Source organism: Corapipo altera, unplaced genomic scaffold (genome assembly GCF_003945725.1).
Source record: "Corapipo altera isolate COAL_440 unplaced genomic scaffold, ASM394572v1 55, whole genome shotgun sequence".
Taxonomy (NCBI): Eukaryota; Metazoa; Chordata; class Aves; order Passeriformes; family Pipridae; genus Corapipo; species Corapipo altera.
In genome coordinates, this window is record NW_020884882.1 from 5,533,291 (window position 1) to 5,542,616 (window position 9,326).

Consider the following 9,326-nt stretch of genomic DNA (forward strand, 5'->3'; position numbering starts at 1 on the left):
AACATGGGTTAGTGGTGGCCTTGGCAGTGCTGGGTTAACAGGTGGACTCGATGATCTTAAAGGTCTTTTCCATCCAAAACTCTTTGGTTCTGTGATCTGTATGTCCAGACACGGGATGTATATGTGTCCCAGCCCAAACACCATCAGTGGTGGCCTTGGCACCTCCTTCTCTTCACCCATCGCCCGTGTGGTGGGGAAGAAGCAGGAGCTCTGGTGGGTGTTTAGGCTTGAGTTGCTCATGTCTGTGTGCATTCATGCACAGACTTTCAGGAAAGCAAAACAAATGTGGATGTAAACTGAAACAAGAGAGGCTGTGTGGATATTGCTGGGCCAAAGAGCTTAAGAACTGGGTTCACTTACCATGGTGCAGAAAAGGGACGACCCCTGGTCCAGCTGACCCCTATCCTTCAGTTTGTTAAACAGCACATCCCAGCATGTTTGCTTGATGATGGTTTATATATAATTTTTTAATGTTCCCCTAATGCTGCAGGTTCAGTCACGGTGCCTGATCCATCAGTCTGTGTTGGGGGATGTACAGACCCTGAACGAACAAGCCAGGATCCCGTGGGGTCTTGTACCAGCTCTCCTGTGTGCTCATTGCTGCCAGTAGCTCAAAGGAGGCAAAAGGAGGTAGGCAGAGCCTTGCTCAGGGCCAAAAGGTCTCTTGTCCTGTGGACAAGGAAGAGAGGTATTGGGGCTCTCTCTGTGGATTAGTGGGGAGCAGTGCCAAGACCAGGAAGAGGACATGAGCCCTCTTCAGGTGAAAGTGCAGATGGACAAACCAAGATAGCAGAGATGATGGAGGCTGTAGAGAAGTGGCAGTCCTGCCTTGGGCTGCTGCTGTGGGTTCTGGGGTTTTCCCTGCTAAGGAACTCACACCCCCAGGGCAGTAAAAACCATCTTTGTGTGGGTTTCTGCAGGGTGAGGAGCAGCCCAGGCTCTGTCCTGGGAGCAGGGCAGCAGGGACTTTCTGTGGGCTAGGAGAGGTCTCTCTGTGGGGCAGTGGAGACCTTGGGTCTGCAGGAATTGAGGATGTCTCCAGCATTGGAGAAGGGCTTCCCAAGACCCAAACCTGAGGGATCTCAGCACTTTTTGCTGAGCTGAACCCTGTCTGCTCTGTGTTCTTGCCTGGCCAGGGCTGTTGGGGTGAAAACAGAATTTTCAGTTTCTGAAAAGCCTCTTTGTTTCTCTCCCATGATCTGAGACCTGGCTTGCATGAGACAAAGTCTTTCCAGGAATTTTGGATTCACAGTGTAAAACTTCTGTTTGATCATAAATTAAGCTCAAGAAGCCTCATTCATCAAAAAGAGAACCTTTGTTCTGGCTGCAGAATATATTGAGGCTCCTGCAGGCTGGAACAACTTGAAAACCCCTTTGCAGTTGGAACAGCTGGGTAGTGATCCCCAGTGAGGAAAATCTAGAGATGACATGAACTGTTAAACATTTTAGGATGTAATTATAATATGTCTAATGAATGTATGGAATAAACACAAGAATATCTATAGAGACTGTGCTGACAGTAGGAGCTTTGGACACCTCCCAACCCCTATCAAACATTACAATCTGAGTGCAGATGCTGTCTCTCTGCTGTGAATTCCACAAAACTGTGTCCCAGCTCTCCATGGGGGAGCATAATTTTGTATTAAGCTGTCTCTCTGTTGGTCAAATGCTCAGCATCTCTGCAACAGCAGCCTGATGTGATTTAACACCAGCTGACACCTCAGCCCCACAGCCGCTCACTCGCTCCCCACAGGTGGGACAGGGAGGAGAATCGGAAGAGCAGAACTGAGAAAACTTGTAGGTTGAGAAAAATACAGTTTAATAAGCAAAGCAAAACAAGGCATTCATTCACTGCCTTCCCATGGGCGGGCAGGTGTTCAGCCATTCCCAGGAAATCTGGGCTCCATCACATGTAATGGTTACTTGGGAAGACAAACACCATTACTATGAACGTCCTCTTGTTCCTTCTTCTTCCCCAAGCTTTGTGTGCTGAGTGTGTCTCCATATGGCATGGAATATCCCTTGTGTCAGTGGTGGTCTGCTGTCTCCTCCCAAATTTTTGTGCACCCCGAACCAACTCACTGGTGGGGTGAGTGGCAGAAAATGCCTTGACTCTGTGTAAAGTGCTGCTCAGCAGTAACGAAAACATCCCTGTCTTATCAACCTGGTTTTTAGCACAAATCCAAAACACAGCTCCATCCATCTACTATCCCAGTCAAACCTGGCTCACAGCTCCAAAGCAACAGGCACTGACATCACTCCCAAGGCTGCTCTCTGGCTACATCTCTTATCTTCAAAGGCTGGGTAAAGGACTGTATTCAATATTGCAAATAAGGACAAATATTTTCAGTAAAACTTAGTCAGAATTGCATCTTTTTCATGACTGAATGTGCCCATTATGGCTTTCCTGGAGCGTGATTTATTCCTTTGTGCACTGTTCCTTTCTGAAAGCCAAGAGACAGAAGGGACTTACGTAGGAGCAAGACATGAGGCCAGAGACTCAGGCTGACTTCAGCCTTCACATGAGCCATCACTGCTGTCAGCCAGACAGTGGCATCTCTGTAAAAATCTCAGTGTAAATATTTGTTCTAAATCAGACTCTTTCCTTTGCCTTGACTGCAGTATAATCGAGGGAGCTTATGAAATGCTGTATGATTTCAAATTAATTGCTACTGAAAGTTGGAGGATTTGTTGTCTGCCTTGCACACACACCCCTGGGATCATTTTCTCTTGATTTAGTTTCTTTCTTCAAATTCATTTCTCACTGAACAGTTTCACAAAGGCCAAACTGTTTTCCTCCTCACAAAGCCCCTCTTGCTTTCTTGCCCTCCCTGCCCCTTCAGCAGGCAAGCCAGGGCTCATTGATGAAGGCAGATGAATATTTGCCTCTACTAACAGTTGGATTATTCCCACTTTTCGGATGCCATCTGTGTGACAGGGTTTGGTTTGCACTAAATACAGCCTGTGGGCTGAGCTAGGAAAACAGATTGCTGCACCACTACGTTAAATAATCGTCATTAAAATCTGGTTCATTGGAGGACTTCAAGCTGCATTGGAGAGGGGTTTTTTTGGAGGGGGGGATGCAGTTCACTTCCATGTCAGGATGCTGAAATCAGATTTTAATGTGAATTTTATGACAGTTGGCAGCAGAGTCACCTAGGATCCACAGGATGTCTCAGGTTTGCAGGTGGGCAGGCAGGGGTGAGAACCACCAGCTTCCTGCTGCTCTGGGCTGAGGGAGTGCAGAAAAGGGGCCCTTGCTGCTCTGTCTTTAATGTCTGTCTTTCCCCAAGCCTTCAATGCTGCGAGCAGTTTCAAACCCCCATCGAGAAATACTCTAAATTCAGCAACATCCTTCATTGCAAACCACCAGGGCACAGACTCCTGCTGGCTGCAGCTCTGAGGCACACACACACACACACACAAGATGCAGAAAGCCCTTTTAATTCTTCTGCCCCTGCAGAGGAGTGGCAGAGCTCCATAGCCCACAGGAATGTGTGGAGATCCCTGCCCTTCAGGTGTTGCAGGTAAAGCACACAGAAGTATTTTACCCTTGCAGTAGCTCCTTACATTTGCAACAGGTACAGTAAGTATAGTGTGCTGCTTCTAGCTGGTTTATTTCTGCATACAGAAAATAAGAAAATAACCTGAAGGTTTATTTTGCCTTCTCACCCAAAATATTTGAACTTTAACAAAATATTTGGGAGTGGTGGGGGGTGTTCCACTTGCTGTGAGTATATTTACACCAGTCTTCTACAAGATCTGTTGGCATTCGTGTATTTCCACGCCATGGATGAGGGCTCAGCATGATCATCCTCTTGTCTGGCGGCTCTTCCTTGGCCTCCTCTTCCTTGAAAACTTTGATCTCAGCCAGTTGAAGAAGCCACCTTTTGCTTTTAACTCAAACTCTATCGGGAAATGGTCACTCACTCCCAGCGCCTGCAAGACAAGGGCACAGAGGGTTGGGAGCGGACACTCCTGCTCTCTCCAAGCCCTGTCCTGGATATGGGGAGGTGCAACGCAAGCACTGCATTAGTTTGGGAAGATGCAGCAGTTTTATGGCCAGGACCATGTTCAGAACTGCCTGGACACTGCTGGCTCTGCACTCCTGTGTTAGCCCTTGCCCCGCTGCTGCAGAGGCTGTGCTGTACCTACCTGCTCCTCAGTCATCTGAAAGTCCTTCTGGAAATCAAAGATGTTGGCAGAGTGTGGCACGACAGCCTGGATGAGCTTCTGTCCACTGACTACGATCCTGCAAGGATCAAGGGAATGGGGTGCTGTGATGAGGTGCCTGAGCAGCAGCAGCCACACTGCCCTGCTGTATAGTTTGTCCTTACCCACGGGCTTCCAACCCAGAGATGCCAGCTCCTTTAGGTGCCTCCTTGGCAGCGAGGCATCTAAATATCTTGGCATGCATTGCTCTTGGAAGCCAATGTCAAATGGCTTCTGTCTAAACCCACCTAACAGTGCTGGGAAGTTGAAAGCCCTGCTTTAGATGCAAAACACACCAATGACTGGAGTCTCAGTGAAGTCCTCCTTAGATCCAGAAGCTCATTCTGCAAGAGGAGTCTGGGCTCTAACAGCTGATGTATCTTTTGTCCCTGCTGAGGGAACTGTAGTGGCAGCAGGACTTGCCACATGCCAGAGGAAGGTGAGGTGTCCCCTCCCCAGGCAGAACCTGGCTTTGGATTTGTCAATCCAAATTACAAATGGAAGAGCCAAAGTCATGGTGCAAAGCTGGCACAGAACAGGCAGCAGCACCTTCCTCCAGGTGTCTGCAGGGCTCCCTGCAGATGAGAAGTGCTGCTGAATGGCCTGACATCTATCCCCACCTGAGCCACAGCAAGAGCTGGTTCTTGCTTGAAATTCTGCCTGTTCTCCAAACCTACTCACCAACAGCTCTGCAAAGTGCTTTGTGCTCCTGACTAGAAGCATTTGGATCACATTTCCCCTGGACACTGTTTTATCTTTGATGGCCTCATGTCCATTTGTTTACTCTGTCCGTTACTGACATCTTTTGATATATTTTTTCACTCAGAGAATCATAACCAGTGATTGGTTTGGCAGTGGCCCTTTACCTGTCATATGGGCAGCTTGTGCTGCTCTTCACCGTCGTGTCATTTTTGTCACCAATTAGCCAGATGAATTCAGAGTAAGTCCTCAGCCGGATGTTCTTCCACTGCTTTTGGGGAACATAGCTACATCCAGCATTGAAATCTCCCATGAAGATGAAGTTCTGGAAGGTAGGAGGTTTTTCAAAAGTTACCATGAGGACAGCTCTTCAAAAGAAGACTGACAAGGACTTTTAAGGTCCATGGATGCTCCCAGTAGCCATAACAGCTCTAACAGCAGCCACTCTCTGAGTGCAGTGGGACTTCTCCTTTCTGTGGGCACACCAGGACATGCTGATAACAATTTTATTGGGAGATCAAGTTTACTGTATTAAATATGGAGAATTCAGTGAAAATACATCAAAGAGATACTCAAAACCTGGGTCTCATTATCAATGGATTTAAGGTTATCAGGTGTGAATAGTGAATAGCCTGCCAGGTGACTCTACCAAAGCCCTGCTAGTAACACAGATGTAGCAACCAACCTCGGTTTTCCAGCGCTGTTTGACATCTAAATACACATCATAGAGCTCATCAATCTCCCGCACTGCAGTGTCTGGTGTGGTGTGCAGAGGGATTATAGCAAACTCATTGACAGCTTAAAAACAAGGCAGAAGAACAGAAAAAATGTAATGGTTAAACAGAGAATCAGTCACAAAGAAACAGAGACTGACTTGGAAGCAAAGGTGTTTTTTTTTCTGAGGAAGAAACAGTTTCTGTTCCGACTGTGGACCAGGGGCAGTCTCTGTGTGGTTGCACAGTGTCCCCCTCCAGGCACTCAGCTGAGCCTGAGATGCTGTGCCAGTGCAGGCAAACCCTGATCCAGCACCCATGGCAATAGCTGCTCCCACGGCCGTGCCAGAGGCAGGGAGTGCATCCACCAACCCACTGTCTGCGGCAGCAGAGACTTTCCTGGGGTTGTGGCCTTTCCCAGAAAGGCAAAATGCTGCCCTTGGAAGGAAAAGCAGCATGGGGTCTGGGTGTGGCCCCTTGAGCCTTCCCCTGACATGCCCGGGGTCCAGCCAGTGTTGCCTTGATGACTCACCAGTGGGACAATGACACGTTTCTGAAACATCTCACCGGTTTTTGGAGACTGGAACCAGATGACAAAGGGCTCCCTGGAGAAGACATCCTCATCCCCAGGCTGGGTGTCAGGGTACTGGTAGGTTTGTTTCACTGATACCAGATGTTGCCTGCAGCAGAATGGACAGGATGGGGGATGTCACACTTGTGGCTCGCTGGGACTTGTCTAACACTGACTCCATGCTTGGACTCAGACCCTGGGCCTTGGTCTGGGACAGATACAGCAGTGCTGGTGGCTGTGTCTGGGATGATCCCCACACCCAGGCACAGCCCATCCCACTCACACAGCCTGCACATCTCCAGCTCCCTCAGAGCAAAGCCACCGCCATGTCCAGCCTGTCTCTGTGGGACTGTGACCCAGAGGGCAGGATGAGGGCTGACTTGTTGGCAAGGGGCCTCACTCACCTGTAGATGAAGGCATACTGCTCCTTGTAGCTATTCCTTCCCAGCCTCTGGCTGGCAATGCACCTGTATTCCTCCTTTGGCTCCTTCAGCTGACTGAAAGGAAAGTGGTGTTCCTGAGTTCATTTCTGCACTCAAAAGTGGTTGAGAGGGAGGTAATTTTGCCTGTGCCCAAGGGTGTGGGACGTTGCCAGCCTGACCTCAGAGGCAGGTTGGTAAAGACACTAAGCCCTTCTCAGGAGCTGGACCCTTTCTCCAGCGCTGGCTCTTCATTCAACCTTCTCCCTGCTCATTGCAGCCTCTGTCTCTCCTTCAGCTGGGTCTCACATCCAGCCAGCCAAACGCTGCTGTTTCGTCTGGACTGTCACTCCAGGCTCTCAATCCCTAATCTAAAGCAATTCCCAGCCCTGCAGGAGGGTGGCTGTCCTGCTGCAGCACCAGCCTGGGGAGGGCATTTCCCCTCTCTTCTTTTTTCCTTTGGGAATTAATCTGTAGCAAATTGAATCTAACTTGGTTATACTGATTTAAAAATGTGTTCTACAGTGATCTGGAGCTGGCTTTGCCCCTGTCCCTCAGTGAGACTGCCAGAGCCTGGTCCTTCCTTGACACTGGGAAAGAGCCCAAATCCTAAGATTTTGCCACCCAGTAGGGTGGCACTGAGCAGAGCACAGGCTCTTGCCAAGCATCTTTCCCAATATTTGCCCATTTGCCCTTGTCCACCCTACCTGGTGAGCTTCTCCACTAGGAGAGGACAAACACGGTTCTTGTTGTCCTTTATTTCCATCAGCAACATGATGTCACAGCGAGAAATGATCTGCAAGGGGAAGGAGCAGGAGGAAGTTCACACGTGGTGGGTTTTGGAGGATTAGGAAGGGGTTAGAAAGAAGTGGCTACTGCTGTGGGGGAAGTCCTTTGTGGAAGAAGTGGCACTCAGCCTGGGAACATGGGAGGGGAGCAGTGGCTGGAGCGAAGCTCTTCTGCTTTCCGAGCAGCTGCACACCCCAGAACAAGCTGGGAGAGGAAACTTGGGAGCAGAGTGGTTTCAAATTTAGTGAAAAACTTCTGCACGTGCCCCTGAGGAGGAAGTGTGGAGGGGAAGGGGCAGCAAGAGCCACTGCTGTGAGCCTGATCCCCCCCTGCCACTGCTGGGGGGCTGCCCCTGCCCACCCCCCTTTCCCTATGGTCAGCATTCACCTGTCCCAGTCTGTTGTACACCCTTTGAAATAGCACCTGGAGCCCAAAGCAACCTCCTCTCTGAAAACAGGGCTGCACAGCTCAGAGGGACAGCAGGGCTCAGCTCCTGCAGCTGCTGTTGGGATTCCCCACGGGAAAGCCCAGTTCACACTCAGCCCAGCATGGTCAGAGGCTTCTCTCTGCCCCTGGTTTCATTGTTCTTTAAACTTTGTGGGTGATTTCTGTCAGGAAAAAAGTGCCCCTTTCCTCCCCCTGAAACTTACCCATAATTACCTAAATTACCCATAATTTAGTAGATATTGCCCACAGTGATGACAGTACAGGAAGAACGGTCTGCAAATGCAAAGCCCACGCAAACCCCTCTTCTCTGGCAGTTTGCAATCAAAAGTATTAAAACCCAAGTACGTGGTGCCATTCCTTGGTGGTGCCATTCAGGGCACACAGCCATCCCACTAATGCTGAGCACCACGTTCTCCCTTACTGTGGCATCTTGGAGGGCACTTGCAAAAGCTACGAGTCTAAAATGTGGTTCTTTTGTAAGGCAGAGTTATCTTCAGCTGCTGCAGAGGCAGCCTGATGGTGAGGGTTTGCTCACGTAAATTAGCAATTGGGCTTTTCGGATTTGTACCAGACTCTAATATGACAGATACTCTCTGCTGTCCTGAGAATAGGTTTAATTAGACAAGAATATTTCAGAATGATTAGCACATAAGGAAAGCAAATAATGTATCAGAAAACAAAGCTCTGTGGATTCGAAGTGAAAATTACTTTTACTGAGCACTGAGGTTTTCCTCCTTTCCTAACTCCATTTTCCAAAGGAAACAGCAAATGTTGTTTCTGTTATATTCTCACGCAGGCTAAAATAACAGCAAACATCCTATTCAACCACAGGCTGATTTTTACTTTCAGAGTACAATTTTTTTAAAATTATGCACTCATTTTTTCACTTGAAAAGAAAAATAAAGTGAAAGATAAATAAAGTTCAAGATTCCACAGCTAAGAACCCCCCAGAAAACTCAATGTCTGTCTCATCCAAGCAAACGAACGTACCTTTACCACGGCATCAACGACTTCAGGTCTGGCTATTTTAGTTTCTCCAAAAGACCTCACATTGAAGGAGCAAAGTTTTAGGCTCAGAGATGGGTTGAAATTGAAGAGTGAAAGTAAGAAGAGGAGCAACATCTTGAGGGACTTGGGCAAAATGAGTTGTTGCGAGTGTGCCTATAAATATGTGTGTGTGTGTGGTTATGCACCCGTCCCTCTGCAGCTGGTTGGGAGGTCAGATTGAGCAGTCAGCTGTATCCATCACAACCAGGAATCACCATTTCCTCCTTTCCCTCATTTCCATCTCCCAGCACAGAGCAGCATGGAGACTTTGAACTTCTGCCTGGGGGGAAAAGTGGCTCTGTTGAGCCAACCTCCCTGTCCTGGCAGAGCAACTGCTCCACTGGAACGCAGAATCCCTCCCCACAGAGAGATACCCCTTGTGGGATGCCTGCCATGATTGAGCACTAGCTGGGACCACTCCAGGCAGTG

At 48.7% G+C, this 9,326-nt stretch overlaps 1 protein-coding gene across 1 annotated transcript; it reads right to left on the reverse strand.

The window, feature by feature from the left end:
- Nucleotides 1-1,795: 1,795 nt before the first annotated feature.
- DNASE1L3 (deoxyribonuclease 1 like 3) lies at nucleotides 1,796-9,042 on the reverse strand. Its single transcript, XM_027640569.1, has 8 exons — nucleotides 8,841-9,042; nucleotides 7,322-7,410; nucleotides 6,600-6,692; nucleotides 6,192-6,304; nucleotides 5,597-5,709; nucleotides 5,079-5,236; nucleotides 4,156-4,252; nucleotides 1,796-3,939 (listed from the first exon to the last, which is right to left on the reverse strand). The coding sequence occupies exons 1-8, from the start codon at nucleotides 8,970-8,972 to the stop codon at nucleotides 3,811-3,813; spliced, it is 924 nt and encodes a 307-aa protein (XP_027496370.1). The 5' UTR covers nucleotides 8,973-9,042; the 3' UTR covers nucleotides 1,796-3,810.
- Nucleotides 9,043-9,326: the final 284 nt, after the last annotated feature.